The sequence below is a fragment of the Poecilia reticulata genome, linkage group LG14, assembly GCF_000633615.1.
Source record: "Poecilia reticulata strain Guanapo linkage group LG14, Guppy_female_1.0+MT, whole genome shotgun sequence".
In the NCBI taxonomy this organism is placed as follows: Eukaryota; Metazoa; Chordata; class Actinopteri; order Cyprinodontiformes; family Poeciliidae; genus Poecilia; species Poecilia reticulata.
The window spans coordinates 10,149,178-10,164,167 of NC_024344.1; the positions used below are offsets into that span (position 1 = coordinate 10,149,178).

Genomic DNA, 14,990 nt, shown 5'->3' on the forward strand with positions numbered 1-14,990 from the left:
AAATTTGTATTTCACAGACCCCACAAACATTGAGTTTCCATTAAGGTGCTTAAAGCGTAACTCTGGCTGGATGTTTTTCTTTTAAGAAGCTTAAAACTAGTTTTGGATCATTGTTCTGTTGGATCCATACTTCATTTTGACAGTTTTAGTCAACTTTTAGTCATGAAACTAAATTTTTAATTTGGATTTTTAATTTAGTTTTAGGGACTAAATCTCCCRCCAGTTTTTGTTATTGTAAACTGTAAGACTTAGAGGGATGTGTTTCATTTCTCTAAGAGCTCATAGTTTACAGTACTACTCATTTCTTTAAATACAACAAAAGATTACCACATACTACTAGCTCTGTTCTACCTAAACAAAAAGTAGATACATAATTTATGAAGTTATTTTTTTTGTAATTATGATGTTTGACCATATGTGGATTAGAAAATAATTCACAATCATATTTAATGTTGAGGAGCCAAATCTTGTTTTTAAAAAGTCCAGATGTTTGTTGGATGATCACTCCATCKTGAAAAAAAAGACATTTTAATGTATCATAAATGACCTAAAATTAAAATGACATGCATTCTATATATTATCTTAAAATAATGCAATAGATATTTGTTCTCTGCAATGTCTGAAAAAAATACTGTTAATTTTTCTGTGTTGTCTGCAGGGGATATGGATTTAGATTTTTTTTTTTGCTTGCTTTACAAAACAAAAACCTCAAATCAAAAAAATGTCGATTTTCTCTAAAGTTTGGAGGGAATCTGKTTCCCTTTTTACAACAACAGATTACACAGACAAAGAAAAACAATAACCTCAATATTAAAGCCTTGAAGACACCCAAAATCTAATAACAACTCCTGGAATCTTAGTTAAGGGAAACAATAGTACTGTAAACAAAACCTGAAAATAGAAGGAGACTTGAGGTCATCACTATGGAGAGCTAGCTGCCATAACTGAAGCTCATCAGTCCACTGATTCAAAAAAGAAAAAAAAGGGTGGGGGGGAATAAAAGGTGTTTCTCTTTAACAAGTCCAATCTGATCTTGTTTTTTTCACAGCCCTGAGAGTTTGGGATGTTCCTGCTTCAGAAAAAGAAGGAAATGTTCCCTCAGACAGCCCTCATATCAGGAAAGGTAATTATGGATGAAGCCATTTGAAGAGCAGAGATCGCAGCGTACCCTGGATTGCTGTGATCAAGAACAGGACATTCTGAGAACGTCCTTGATAGGACTGCATTTGACACATGCACTGTTACATATTTCATAATGGCTCCTGCAGGAGTCAGTTTTGAGGTGGCAGGATGTTTTTTGGTAAAAGAAGAAATGCAATGCACCAAATGTAACATTTATCCATTGTGATGGATTTGGTACATGTGTATCTAAAATAAGTAGAATTAGTTAAGAAATTTCCATATATTTAAAACAATGTCTTCTAAAAAAAAACAATCAGGTTAATATGAAGGGAAGCCCATATTCCCACCTATTCTAATACTAATCTGCATTGATGCGTTCAATTTCTTTAAAACGATAATAGATTCTGAAGCATTGATATTCGTTGAACTTGTTTTTGTATTATGTGTGACAGAAAACTAACACATCATTATACTACAGTGTTCATATTTTTAACTGTAAAAAAAAGAAAACCGCTATCCATTTCCTTCCACTTTACAATTATGTATTATTTTGTGTAAATCTATCAGATTGAATTTCAATTAAACGCGTTTAAGTTTGGGATTCTAACATAAAATAGAAATTAGATAAACGGATTGGAAGGCACGTTGTATTTACAAATGTAACACACGACGGCGCTGTACTCTCCTATAATCAGAGGAAACTTTATTTTGGAATAAAAAAAAAACGACGTACCGGAACTTGTAGTTCGCTCTGTGCCATGCTGTCTCCTATCAAAGATCTTAAATTAGGAGAAACACAATCACACCGTAATATTTTCAAACCCACCGTTACGTATGCTAAGACTTAGAACCGCGTGAAATAAAACCCGTCTAACCTGCTATCCTTTTGTATTCTTAGTAAACAAAAACTACTTGTGTTAACGTAAGGTATTATTCGTTGCAAACGTACATTTGTTTGTCGCGTAGACGTGGATAGATTTGGTACCTGGAATTTAAATCAGAGCGAGTGGTCTGTAGCTTTTGCTCCCTCTCGGATATGAGGGAACAACCTTAGATTCCCATCATCTCCCGTCGATTTGACATCTCTGATGGCCGAACCGTTCATTGGGTTCTGTCGGTGAACTCGGGGCTGATGTTGGACGCCATGAGATAGCATTAACACAAACCATGAAGCCCACCGTGGATGCTAGTGTCGGTCAGCAGCTCACAGGGTCACCGTTACTCTTAATGTTTGACTCACAAACTCTGACTTCAACCTCTGAGATACTCTGATGCTCTGTTCTGAAGCCGTCGCTGTCCTGCTAGGTTTGTATATGCAATTAACAGTCCGTTTTAACTTCAAAGTGGAGTTAATGTGTAATTTGAGGGGTAATAGTTACTTTCTTCTATTTGGCATTCAGCTTTTGTATAGCAAACTAAACTCATTCAAAGAAAAGTCACATTTGACTGTTTTTGTTCTTACGTGAAGTAGAAAAAGACACATATTGGCACATATTCGCCATTTAAAATGGTTTGGATGCTGGACAGATGGTTGCATCCTGGCGCCCTCTAGTGGTAGCTCTTTTAAGAGACAGGTCTGTTCCAACAGAGATTCGGCTGCTCATGTTTCATATTCGGGTCAAAGGGGTCACTCTCTCTCTTCTATCTGCTGCTTTACTCGACTTAAAGGAACGCTGTGTGTATAAATTCAATAAGGTTTTGTCTTATAAGATGTTAAAAAAAAAACTGAAGAAAATGTTGAAAACAACAAAGACAAATTCCAGGGAAATTAAGCTATGTGGGTTTGCATTTTGTATTATCAATGCAAATGTTTTTTTTATTTATTTATTTGTATTTTTTTCACCAACATTCAAGGTTTTTTTAACCCCTCCAGAACACAGTGTGGGGTCATGGTGACTGGTTGCTGAAACTCACTCGCACATGATAGCAGCTGCAAGTGTGGGGGGGAGAAAAAAAAAAGTGTAGCTCAGCTGGTGCTCTCTGACCCGATCCAGTCCTTAGATGAGGCGCACACATTCCTGCAGACAGCCAAGTATTGAATAACTGCTCACAACTGGAGATTTGAAACAAAATGTGCTTTTTTTTCTTGCCTCTAGGTTGCTGAGAGAAGGAGAAATCCACTCAGATGATCATGGCTCCACACCAAGTGATCCAGGCCATCATCGATCTCTCTGCAGGAGCAATTGGTAATTAAAAGCCTTAAACGGTGTGCAAACAATTACTCTTGACACGAAGTGTATCGGGCAGTATTTACAACGCCTCGCCAAAGGACAAATATTCACCTTTTAACTTTTCCGTATTTTACAACCGCAAACATAAAATTCATTGGAATTTTATGTGAAAGACCAGCAAAAAGTGGCATAAAATTGTGAAGCAGGAAAAAAATTATACATGGTTCAAAATTTTTTTTTACAAATAATCACCACTCTAAAAGTTTCAACCTTTTGTTGCAATTACAGCTGCAAGTCTTTTAGGGTCTGCAGGATTGAATGCAAATCCAGTTATTTTGAAAAAAAAAAGAACTATGCATTGATTTTCTTCTACTTCGGCACTACTTTTTATTGGTCTATCGCATAAAATCCGTAGAAGTCTGTGGTCGCGATACGCCGTACATGTCTTAAAGGCACTTTAGTTTCTGTCAGATTGCTCCAATGTTGGTATTGATTGAGCTGCTAAACCAAATGTTGTTTTTAGTGGAAATAAAACCGGAGCTGAACTGCGTGAAGTGACAATAAGATGTCAGCTCATTGGTTATGTGTCTGACACCCCACATGATCGTTCTGATGACGCCTGACTTTTTACGGCTCGTTTCTCGCTGCTGGTTGTTCCCCTCAGCCGAGTGCAACAGTCTGCATCGCTCTCAGATCCTTATCTCTCCTTGCACAATGTGTAGCTCGTTCTTTTGTGTTTGTGTGTGGTTTCGCCCCCGTGTCATAGGAGGGGCTGCCTGTGTCTTCAGCGGTCAGCCTCTGGACACAGCGAAGGTAAAGATGCAGACCTTTCCCTCTCTGTACCGGGGTTCCATCCACTGCATCCTCTCCACCTACAAACAAGATGGCGTGCGTGGGCTGTACCAGGGCACCATCCCGGCGCTGATGGCCAACATCGCAGAGAACTCTGTTCTGTTCATGAGCTACGGCTTCTGCCAGCAGGTCATCCGCTTTGCAGCTGGACTGCACCACGACGCTGTGCTGAGGTTCGATGCCTCTAACAGTAAAAGGAGTACACGTACATGTCCAGTTTCTAAGTGTGGTTTTGATTATTCTTCCCTCTTCATCAGCAACATGCAGAAAGCCTGTGCTGGTTCTGTAGCTTCTATCTTCTCCTCACTCGTCCTCTGCCCCACTGAGCTGGTGAAGTGTCGACTACAAGCCATGTATGAGATGGAAATGTCTGGAAAGATTGCCAAAAGCAACAAGTATGTTTTGTTTTTTGTTTGTTTTTGTTTTTTGACAGTGTTATTTAAGTTGACTATATTTGTGGTCACATACTTACGTTTTAGAAAAAGACACCCAACAATAGGGCTGTGTAATTTTATCGATTCTACAATATTTATCGATATTTTTTTCCCTCGTAAAGTATCGATTTTCCATCCGTGAGTGTCGATGCATTAAATCCTACTCAAATCCCTCGTGTTCCAACAAGCACATGTACGTTAAAAATGACATGTAACGACACAACCAGTTACAGTTTATGAAATAATGAAATGAAATAAATTACATTATCTATTATAAGTAAGACAAAAAAAGGTTCCTTTCCTGCATTACCAAATACACAAAGCCACACAACTAACATTTAAACAAAAATGTATAACAAAACATTTATTACACCTGTATTACACCATCAGTTCAATTAATTTAATGCAAGTCTATGGAACAGTCACAAAATGTCTCCAAAATCACTCTGTCCCTCTAAAATCTCTCAGAAAATCTTAAAACTCTATAGAACCGTACCGTTTACTGAATATCGTGATATATATATTGTATCGTGAGAACATTGCATTTTGTATCGTAAGATTAGTGAATCGCTACAGCCCTACCCAACAATATGCTGAATCTCATCTTATTTGATGAATTTATTAGAAGACTAAACTTTCTAGTCTACATGCAAAATGTTGTGTATAGCAAAAACAAAAACATTCTGGTGGCGGCATCATTCTGCAGGATGCTTTTCTTCAGCAGGGACAGGCGAGCTGGCCTAGTCAAAGTCTAGATTTAAATCTAATTAGGAATCGGTTGCAAGACTTAAATTTAGCTTCAAATTCACTTTCACACATTCCTGTTCAATCCTGTTTATACAAATACAATGCAGCCATGTAATGCCAGGGTGTCCGTGCATCCTTAAAAAGTATTTAAAAGCCTTAAATTTATGTATCTGAAATTAAGACCTTAAAATGACTTAAATTTATTTTAAAGTGAAGTAAATTGGATTTAGGGAAATTAATCGCAGGTCTTACTTTTTACAAACAGGAGAAATCTTGCGTTCATCTGTCTATAAAACGTTTCTCAATTTCTCTTTAGCCCAGTCTGCTGCTGCATCTTCATGACAAATGTGTGCAAAATTTTGACAATATTCCACTAATGTCGGAAAAACACAAATTTGCAATTGTGGTGTTTCCATTTAATAAGAATCGCAATTGAAATCACATATTAATAGGTTTGTTTATGCGCCAAGTCATTAAAAAACATGCCACGATGCCAGCATTCTCCTTCCACTTCCTGTCATCTTCTCCAGCTGTTCCACCATCGATAAGGTCTGGTTGTTGATCGCATGACCTGTCTGATGATAAAAAAAAGGTGTTTCCATTGGAGTTTTTCAAAATACAAAAATGTCGGTATAGCCGAAAAACCACCTCATGCTAGCACAAAAGCTTTTTATCGAAAAACAAGATTTTTTTTTAAGGGAATTCATTTTTGTAATGAAAAATTTACGAAAGTTTAATTTTTGCCATTATATCGTCAATAGAAATGCAGCCAGTGTGTCCTTTGGTGAACTGTAGCGTCTTCAGATTGTTATTTTTAACAGCAGGACTTGCAGATAGTTTGGCTTCACATGCACACAACCGACTGCATGAACGGCACAACAGTGTGGTCAATGATTGTTGAACACATCTGTAGACCGACTGCAGTGTGTGTGTGTGTGTGTGTGTGTACATGAGCTCGGCTAATGTCAGAGTGAAAATGTGTGTGGTGTGTCTGAAGCTCGGTGTGGTCGGTGGTGAAGTCCATTATGAGGAACGAGGGTCCGCAGGGCTTCTTCCAGGGACTGACCACCACCATAGCCAGAGAGGTTCCCGGGTACTTCTGCTTCTTTGGCGCCTATGAAGTCTGCAGGACTGGATTCGCAGACTACATGGAATGTGAAAAAGATGATATAGGTACTGGGAGCGGAACGATGACTCCGTTTCTGTCCGATTCCGATGCGGTAACTTTGTGTTTGCTGCATGTGCTGAAGGAGCGGTTCCGATCGCACTCAGCGGCGGCATCGGGGGCGCGTGCCTTTGGTTGGTGGTCTACCCCATGGACTGTGTCAAATCTCGGATTCAGGTCATGTCCATGACGAGGAAGCAGGCGGGGTTTTTCAAAACCTTCATGACCATCGCTCGCTCCGAAGGTAGGCACCGGCAGGACAGGGAGGAACTGCAGACGTGTGGCGTTCCGCTTTCTGATCCGTTTCCAATCTTGTTCGGTGTGTTTAGGAGTGAGGGCGCTGTACTCCGGCCTCACCCCCACCATCGTGCGCTGCTTCCCCGCTAACGGAGCGCTGTTCCTGGGTTACGAGGTCAGCAGGAAGCTGATGATGAAGCAGTTCGACAACTGAGCTGCTCCGTCAAACTGCCACACTCCCTCAGTTGCACTGCCCTTAAACCGGCTGTGATGCAGCATTTACATGTATCCTTATCTGGATGGTCGGTGTTTTTAGATTTTATAACTTGGTTTCTGAAGTGTTTTACTGAACATGTGACGGAGGAAAAGGCGTGCAGTGAAGTCCTGTAGCTGTGAACACTCCAGCTGGTCGTTTCTCTCCTATCTCAACAACATGGCGTCCGCACAACTTTCCGCCAGAAGACACACGAGTGTGAGGAAGGCTCCGTTAGACGGTGCGGTTTACTTTAATGAATTAACTCCTGTTTTCAAGCTAACATTAAGGCGTTGTGAAAAAGGTGATCATAAAGTGTCATATTGATTGATATAGGCTGCCTAACATGTAGTCAGATGATTGTGTTTTTATTTAAACAGAGTTCCTAGTCTGTGGAAACCTGGAATTTGATTTAATTTTTTTCCATGTCTCCATACGAAAAAGAATGAGTAAAGATGAATATTTCTGTTTCGTATGGTTTTTAAAACCTATGCCTTGGTGAAATGTTTTCTTTTCCTCATCCATGCCTCCTTCTGTCTCCCTCGTCTTTCTTTCTAACTTTTCTTTTACCTTTCTTGTTCTTTTTGTGTCTTTCCCTCTTTCTGATATTCCATCCTTGTCACAAATCCATTTTCTTTTTTTCAATTCTTTCATTACTTTTTCTTATTTCCTTCCTTCCACTCTATTGTTCTTGGCTCCCATATCCGCCAAATGTAGAGATATCTGCCAAAAGCCCCAAGTGAACATTGAGACTTTTTTATGTTTTGAGTTTAACAGTAAGCACAGATTAACTGTTCAAAGTCAAGCTTGGATTATTTTTCTACATGAAAAAAAATGCAGGAACCTTGTTTAAAGAACCTTTTCCTTGTTTAAGGAACCTTAATGTTTTAATGCCATTTAACCTCCTCAAGCCTTTTTCTGTACATTTTGCAAACAGGAGAAATCTTCCTTTCATCTGTTTTCATCTGTACTTTTTAAGTGTTTTTAAACCTCATGAGATTCCATTAAAAACACCCAGAAAACATTTACTTCCAAATACTTTTTTCATGCTGGTTTTGTTCTTTTATTTGACTCCTGCTGTTCACTTCTCTCCTGTGTTGGTTTATGTTATAAATAAGAAATTAATTAACATATAAGCTGCCTTGTTATTTGCCCTTTGAGCCTAATTCCATGTTCTGTGTTTTTATTTGCTGACTAACCTACATTTTAATGCAAACATGGTTTGGTATTAAAATGCATTAAATAATACATGAATAAAAAAAAACAGATCTTGGGAGTTTTTATGTATTTTATTTGTTTTTCTTTAAGGAAATCACTTTAACAATTAAACACTATAAAACAGAGGTTACAGTTTTTTGATAAAAATAAATGATAAAAACATAGCTGCATTTTTTTTTTTAAGCCGCATAAGGACGGACTATCATTTCTTTCACCATAAGTGCAATAACGTTTTTGGCATAGAACATAAACATCACAAAGTTGTTTTTTCTTTTAAAAAAAATCAAGATTCTCTGAGCAAATTTCACTTCTGTCACTGAATTTTACAAACAACTCAGCAGGTCCAGTGTTTCATATCCTCAGTCTCTGAGAATGTTATCCTAATTTAATAATGGCATAAAATACAATTGCAAACCTGTACATGGGTATAAAATGAGCCTCTTCTAAGCAAAATGATAGTTTTTCAACACAGAAAGACTATTGAATGTAAGTGCAAGGTAGTACTAAAGCAGGAAGCATAAAATGGACAAAAACATCCAAATTTTAGTTTTGAGACTTTCTGCAGCCTTCTGCAGTTCTTATTGTTAAAGGATGCAGCAGGGGGCGCCAGTGAGAAGCTTGCAGCAGCTGGGAATGAGAAAAATAAATGGGAGCGTTAAGATTTCAGTTATTTACTGTTTTAGTAGCTACTTAAAACAGCAGTATTGATATACAACTAAATACGTTTAGACTCTGATTAAACTTGTCAAACTAGCAGTTTTGCTAAATATGTTGGTATTAATTATTCATTTTTCCATTATTGACCAAACTTGACCACAAACAGTAACAAATCAAGTTCATATTCCATAATAAAGTATTAACATTTGTTTATTGTTAAATAAAACAAAGAAACTTGGATTCATTGGACCCAGAATGAGACAACAGGTGTTAATTTGTTTGAATCAGACTCGGTGCAGCGCGGGCGTCTTAACGCTCATGTTGCGTTTAAATGTGGCTCGGAAAAACACGTTACGACACGTTAACAGCGGCTTAAACTGCTATAATGGCTGAAAAAAGTGCGGGGGACTATGGGTGGGAGACAAATACAATGCAAAGAGTCCCTATTAAATCGAGATAGGAATAATAGAAATTTGGCCACTCCAAGGTGAAAATTAAAAAAGAACAACCCAGCGTCAATGCTTTCTGATGACCATGCGCCGGGGCTGGTGTGAATTGTATTGATTATGGCTTTCAGATTAATGAAAACTTCAAATTACATATATAAAAAAAATAATAAAACCAATAACAAATGTTTGAACGCGGAAATGTAGCTGTCATAATGTGATGTCTTTGAAAGCGGACCAAAATGCAGAGGGGCTGAGATGCTGAGTTGATGGCAGTTTTAATGAAAAAAGATGATGGATAACAAAACTCCTGCCTGCCAGGTAAATTCAAAACCGGGAACCAGAGACACAAGGAGAATACCTATGGAAGCGACGAGAGGAACAGGCGAGGAGTGACTGAGGATAAGGTGCTTAAATCCTGTGGAATGCTAAATAAAAGACTCAAGACTGATAAGATAACGGGTTGTAGGTGTCGTGAGGGGGGAGAGTACATTGGAGTCTAGGAAATACATTTAACAAAGAATAACTAAAGAAATATAAAACTAGAGTAACTAAGAATAACAAGACACAAGAAATAAACACGAAGAACTGAAATGAAGTAAAACTACGTAATCAAAGAAAAGGCATAGAATAATAAAGTAAACTCCAAAACAACTAAACAGTCAGGATCTTAACAATTGCCTTATGTGTGGCATTCATTTATACTTCATGCTTTAAATTGAATTACTGAAATCTCAATGAGAAAAGGCTGATGTGGTACCTGCTGGTTTTAAATCTTCAGATCATCCCAGGCTCCTTCTTGATGCAGGCGCCGCACAGACATCCAAAGAGCCCGTTGATCATCTGAGTGGCACAGAGGATAATCTGCAGGCCGCTGGTCACCAGCAGAGTGCTGAACAGTCCGATGTTGAACTGGACGATGTTCTCAGGCTCGGTACACATCCACCACTTCGAGCTGTCGGCCAGGTAACTGGTGTCACTGTGAAAAACAGAAGCTGTTACGCTACAGGCAGAACACAAACATTAGCGCCTTAAGAGTTCTGGGTCTTACCTGTCTTTGAAAGGCCTCGTCCAAATCAGTAATACTTTACACAAAGGTCCATTCTGCAAGCCGAGCACGGCCACGACGAAGCTGTACAGGGCACCGACCACGCCCACCGCAGCGAAAGCGATAGATAGGAACATCTGCAAAGATTAGGGGAGAGAGAGGGGCGTGAGTTAAGCAGAAGCTCCCGGGTTGTCTGTTTACGTCAACAACATCAATGTGTGTTTGGTTTTCACGCAAAATCATAAACTCAAATCTAAACAAATTACGAGCAAAATTTTGTCTGTTTGTCTTTGTCTTGTCTGCATGGGAAGATTGATCACAGACCGGAGTCTAAAATCAGCAGACAAAATCTTTGCAAGAAGTCTTATGAAGGTTTGGGGAGTTTGATGCCCTACCATACTTCCTCTATTTAAAAAAACAAATCCTTCCTGAAACCAAGATGGCGTCCTCAAACAATGATAAAAACCAGAATAAATTCTATCTCTCCGAATTATATTGTACAGTTATTTTCATCCCATAAACTTTCTCACGTTTTGTCCTGTCATCACAAGCTCCAGGTTTATGTTATTGAGACTTTGCTTTATGGTTTAAAGTTTGTCAGAAAATGCAGTTGATCACAGTAAATGCTTATTAGTTTAATCAATATAAAGGGATCTGGAAACATATGTATGCTTGGAGTAAAATGCTCACAAATACAGTAGCTACTGTACATTTAAGTTGGAATCATTATTTGACTAAATTTGACTCCATATCTGTCATATATTTGGGGGATATTTTCTTCTGGTGACTCGTGTAATGTTTATTTAACTCCGCAATAAAATGTTTGAAACTTTTATGTCTGATAGGCACTTTATCCAGGAGCTCACGTCGTTAATCTGTCGCTGTTTTCACTGCTTCCTGATTGACTCACCCCACAGCGATTTCCACAGCAGCCCTGCTTCCCAGTCAGGTGAATGTGAAGTGCAGGGATCAGAACCTGTGTGGGAGGTTAAGTTAGCACGTATTCAGACTCTGGTTTTATCATGAGGTCAGATTCAGAATGCATAAATTGTTCACTGAAAATATAGCAAAGGCAACATTTACTCAGCAGACAATAAATATTTAGCAGTGAGATTCGTGTGGTATTTGTGATTCACCTTAAAATGAAGAAGAAAACACTAGACAGGACAGATACCCTAAAGCTGAACATAGGAAAAACTCACCATTAAGCCTCCTCCAACCACTCCTCCCATGTACTTCACCTCATCTGTAATGTTTCCATCTTTGGCGTACTGGACGCTCCCATCAGGAAAGAACAGCACAATGTTACAGATGATGGAAATGAGCACCAGCGGGTACAGAGTCACCGCAATGCAGAGGGAACACTTTCCAGTACACATGTCGGCCGATTTCTGGAAAGAAAAAAACTTCCTTTGGGTTTAAATTTCAGCTCAGGCGACTGCTGCTCTCTGACTCTGGGAAGGTCTGGTAGTTGTAGACCAGTTTGGAACGGGGTGTCTTTTGAAAACGGCTCAACTGTGGGAGGTTTAAATCTGATAAGATAAGAAAGACAAACAGAGTCAGGGATAGGCTGCAGAAGTGAATGTGACTCACTCTCTGGTGTCATGGAGATGGGCAGAGTGTTGTTTTGTTGGGCTAGTAAAGCTAATGTGGACATTAAGCTTTTTATGGCTGAGGATATCAACGCATTTAGATCGCCTCAGCTAGACGTGCTGTTGGGCTGCTGTCCCCGTGGTTGCACAAAGTTTTACTTTCTGAGTGATTACATGCTGAATAAATGATATAAAAGAGTTTTGTGTTTGTATTTCGGTGTAGCTGATTATTTTGATTGATTGTTTTTGTGTGTGTGTGTGTGTGTGTGTGTGTGTGACACCCACAACATTCCTTAAAGGCCCTTTAGCTCGTAATGTTTACTCTGTCACAGTAGGAGCTTTGAGCTGTTGAACTTTGCACACGCAGCTGCAGGAGCGAGAGACAAACAGAACATGTCTGACTTCGGCGAAAACCTGGAAAACATCCAGGCTACGAACGACCAAATACTTTTTGGATGTGATGCATATCTCTCGTCGATTCTCTGGTGTCGATTAAAGGTTATTGTCTTTAATTAGTAACGACAGGAAGTGAGTGATTGGAAAACAAGCTTGGTCTCTGAGTAACGTTTGGGCGAGGCAGTGTTACTCACTGTGATAAGATTTACAACCATGAAAGGCTCCTTGAAAAACTGGAACCCCCTTTCTCTACGAGTGCCTTATGACAAGCCCATTGTTATTTTCAGCCTCATCTAACGCTATGAAAGACTCATGGATATTCACAGCTTTTTTCGGTTTCAAATACAACTAGCAGTCATAAAAAAAAATGCTCTCTGTTATGAAGATCCACATCTTAACTTTCTTTTTTTGTTTTTACTTTTATCTGATGTCTCTGGCTGCAGGCGTCACTGCACAGACTGCAGCTATTAGCAGGCATTTGTTTCACCTGAGACTTTATTAGTGCTGACTGAAAAGAAAAGAAATGGCAACTCCAAAATATTAACGCGAGGAACAAAAGTGTGCTGTCTGTTAAAACATTTTATTTCATTATTCAATTTATGTGCATGGATATCTCCAACACTTATCCCGCCAGATTAATACGCTGCAGCAGAATCAAGCATTCGTATTAAATTGTGGAAATAATAAGCTAACAGAGTTGAAGAGAACATCAATGTTGACAAGCATTTTCTTTAAAAAGCAACCAGGAACGTATTTCCAGGTGTTGCACGGCGGAAGCTTTTTGAACTCTCCATGCCCACAAACTCAGGCTTCCTGCAAAGAAGAAGAAATGAGACAGTGAAAACACGTCTGAATGAGGAAGTGGAAATTAGGACGGTGTGAAGTCACAGCTCTTTCTGACCTGCTTGTCGTTGCAGGTTCCACAGATGCACCCGACGAGGCCGTTGATCACCTGGCTGGCACAGAGGAGAGCCTGCAGAACGCTGGCCACCATCAGGGTGATGAACAGACCCATGTTGAACTGGACCACGTTCTTTGGCTCTATACACTCGGTCCAGGAATTGTAGTCCTTCAGATGTTTCAGGTCCCTGAGGATAAGACAAAAAGGTCGTAAATGACCACATCTCAACAAGAACAGACACAAATGCATTTCAACTTCTTACTTGTCTGCAAACGGTTGTTCCCATTTGCCAAATAAGGTTTTGCACAGAGGCCCGTTAGAGAAGCCGAGCAACGCCACAATGAAGCTGTATACGGCACCAGCCGCACCCACTGCCGCAAAAATGATGGAAAAGAACATCTGCCGATATTAAATGAGAGGCACAGGTCAGTTTAAAACGTAAGACAATTTTAAAATAGTTAATCATGAGTTCACCTCCTTTTTCACTCGCTTTAAACAGGTAAAATATTCACAGATTCCCTCTCTTCACCACAGATTTTACATATGTTTTCATCAGATTTGACTATGCAGCAAATATATGCACACAATGAAACTATTTGCAAATATTTGATTGTTTTACACTAATGTTAATGGCCACAGTGCCATTGACATTAAAAGTGCGTTTCCTCACTTTTGTAGCACCACACCTACAAAAGTGAGGAAACGCATGTTTTACATGCTTTGGTAAGCTGTGGTTTTGCTATCTGCATCAAAAGTGCCTTGGTGTTGTGCAACGGTGATGCAGCACAACGCAGCATATTTCTTCAGCTCAGGAACAACTGAACTAGTCTGAATTTATCCTGTTTTGTTGCAGATCTCCCTTAACTTGGTTACAACTTGTATTTGCTGCTCTGTTTCACCTTAAATGAGGTCAGAATAACTCACCCCAAAGCGATTTGCACAGCAGCCTTGTTCTCCAGTCAAGTGAATGTACAGTGCTGGGATCAGCGCCTGTGTTGTGACACATTGGGTGATTTGCATTCAGTTTGCACGATGAGAATTGTTCACGAGTCAGGTAAAGGTTTTTAGCAGCGCAAACTTTCTGACTTGGTTTTAAGACATTTGATAATGACTTATGTGACAACAAAAGCATTTATGAAATCCATTAAAGGTGTGAAAAATGTTTTAATTTATCCAAAAAAACTATTCTATTCAGTAATTATTTCACAAAGCCTACAACACCTTTCCATTTGGAGTCTCGTTTACCAACCAACTACTCACCAGGACACCACCACCGATGAATCCTCCCATGTACTTCACTTCATCTGTAATGTGTCCCTCTTTGGCAGCCTTGGTGCTCCAGTCAGGAAAGAAGAGCAAAATGTTGCAGAGGATGGACAGAAGAACCAGGGGGTACAGAGAGATCGCAACGAAAAGGGAGCACTTTCCAGTACACATGTTGTCTGCCTGAAAACGCGCCGACTGCAACAAAAACTCCGGTCATCTACGTTTTAGCCAGGACAGTTCCTGTTTTCAGAGTAGTCCCACTTTGAACACGACCAAAGATGGTCAATGCACTTGCCCTTGTGTCCGTGTGACTGTGACGAAGAGGCTGAATGATTTATTTTCTAATAATTACATAATTTTAAATGACAGTTTGCCTATTCAGCAGTTGTTTTGCAATATATGTTGGAAATAAGCCTTTTTGGGGGCTTATTTCCCCCAAAAGAAGTTTCTGCCACAACTTCTTTAGAATGAGATATATATATATA

The 14,990-nt window shown here is 39.3% G+C and overlaps 4 protein-coding genes across 5 annotated transcripts in view; 2 read left to right on the top strand and 2 right to left on the bottom strand.

Moving 5' to 3' along the window:
• Positions 1-1,968: 1,968 nt before the first annotated feature.
• slc25a15b (solute carrier family 25 member 15b) lies at positions 1,969-10,172 on the top strand. Of its 2 annotated transcripts, XR_535361.2 has the most exons (8): positions 1,969-2,427; positions 3,219-3,308; positions 4,060-4,318; positions 4,403-4,540; positions 6,324-6,499; positions 6,577-6,735; positions 6,821-7,222; positions 10,084-10,172. XR_535361.2 is itself a non-coding variant. In XM_008427661.2 (7 exons), the coding sequence occupies exons 2-7, from the start codon at positions 3,248-3,250 to the stop codon at positions 6,940-6,942; spliced, it is 915 nt and encodes a 304-aa protein (XP_008425883.1). In that variant the 5' UTR covers positions 1,969-2,427; positions 3,219-3,247; the 3' UTR covers positions 6,943-8,473. The 2 variants fall into 2 exon arrangements, 1 of the variants encoding a protein (XP_008425883.1); XM_008427661.2 differs by lacking the exon at positions 10,084-10,172 and having other exon boundaries at positions 6,821-8,473.
• On the bottom strand, positions 8,253-11,868 carry tm4sf21a (transmembrane 4 L six family member 21a). The gene is made up of 5 exons (XM_008427660.2): positions 11,553-11,868; positions 11,261-11,326; positions 10,354-10,487; positions 10,063-10,281; positions 8,253-8,826 (listed from the first exon to the last, which is right to left on the bottom strand). Exons 1-4 carry the CDS (start codon positions 11,727-11,729, stop codon positions 10,080-10,082), a joined length of 579 nt encoding a protein of 192 aa, XP_008425882.1. The 5' UTR covers positions 11,730-11,868; the 3' UTR covers positions 8,253-8,826; positions 10,063-10,079.
• A 1,014-nt stretch (positions 11,869-12,882) lies between these two features.
• On the bottom strand, positions 12,883-14,964 carry LOC103475788 (transmembrane 4 L6 family member 4-like). Its single transcript, XM_008427659.2, has 5 exons — positions 14,500-14,964; positions 14,164-14,229; positions 13,502-13,638; positions 13,240-13,426; positions 12,883-13,151 (listed from the first exon to the last, which is right to left on the bottom strand). The coding sequence occupies exons 1-5, from the start codon at positions 14,674-14,676 to the stop codon at positions 13,143-13,145; spliced, it is 576 nt and encodes a 191-aa protein (XP_008425881.1). The 5' UTR covers positions 14,677-14,964; the 3' UTR covers positions 12,883-13,142.
• Positions 13,603-14,990, top strand: part of LOC103475787 (mannose-P-dolichol utilization defect 1 protein-like) — an 8,463-nt gene continuing 7,075 nt past the window's right edge. Inside the window, exon 1 of the mRNA XM_017308704.1 lies at positions 13,603-13,664. Within this exon, the coding sequence (XP_017164193.1) occupies positions 13,652-13,664 (13 nt within the window). The 5' untranslated portion in view covers positions 13,603-13,651. The remainder of the gene's footprint in view (positions 13,665-14,990) is intronic.

Bases quoted from the DNA above. Each gene is read 5' to 3' on its own strand.
- slc25a15b (XM_008427661.2), top strand. From the start codon at position 3,248: ATGATCATGGCTCCACACCAAGTGATCCAGGCCATCATCGATCTCTCT. The intron at 3,309-4,059 runs GTAATTAAAAGC...CCCGTGTCATAG, and splicing joins TCTCTCTGCAGGAGCAATTG to GAGGGGCTGCCTGTGTCTTC. The intron at 6,500-6,576 runs GTACTGGGAGCG...CATGTGCTGAAG, and splicing joins ATGTGAAAAAGATGATATAG to GAGCGGTTCCGATCGCACTC.
- tm4sf21a (XM_008427660.2), bottom strand. From the start codon at position 11,729: ATGTGTACTGGAAAGTGTTCCCTCTGCATTGCGGTGACTCTGTACCCG. The intron at 10,488-11,260 runs GTGAGTCAATCA...TAATCTTTGCAG, and splicing joins GCTGTGGAAATCGCTGTGGG to ATGTTCCTATCTATCGCTTT. The intron at 10,282-10,353 runs GTAAGACCCAGA...TGTTTTTCACAG, and splicing joins ACGAGGCCTTTCAAAGACAG to TGACACCAGTTACCTGGCCG.
- LOC103475788 (XM_008427659.2), bottom strand. From the start codon at position 14,676: ATGTGTACTGGAAAGTGCTCCCTTTTCGTTGCGATCTCTCTGTACCCC. The intron at 14,230-14,499 runs GTGAGTAGTTGG...GTCACAACACAG, and splicing joins TCATCGGTGGTGGTGTCCTG to GCGCTGATCCCAGCACTGTA. The intron at 13,427-13,501 runs GTAAGAAGTTGA...TCTTATCCTCAG, and splicing joins GAACAACCGTTTGCAGACAA to GGACCTGAAACATCTGAAGG.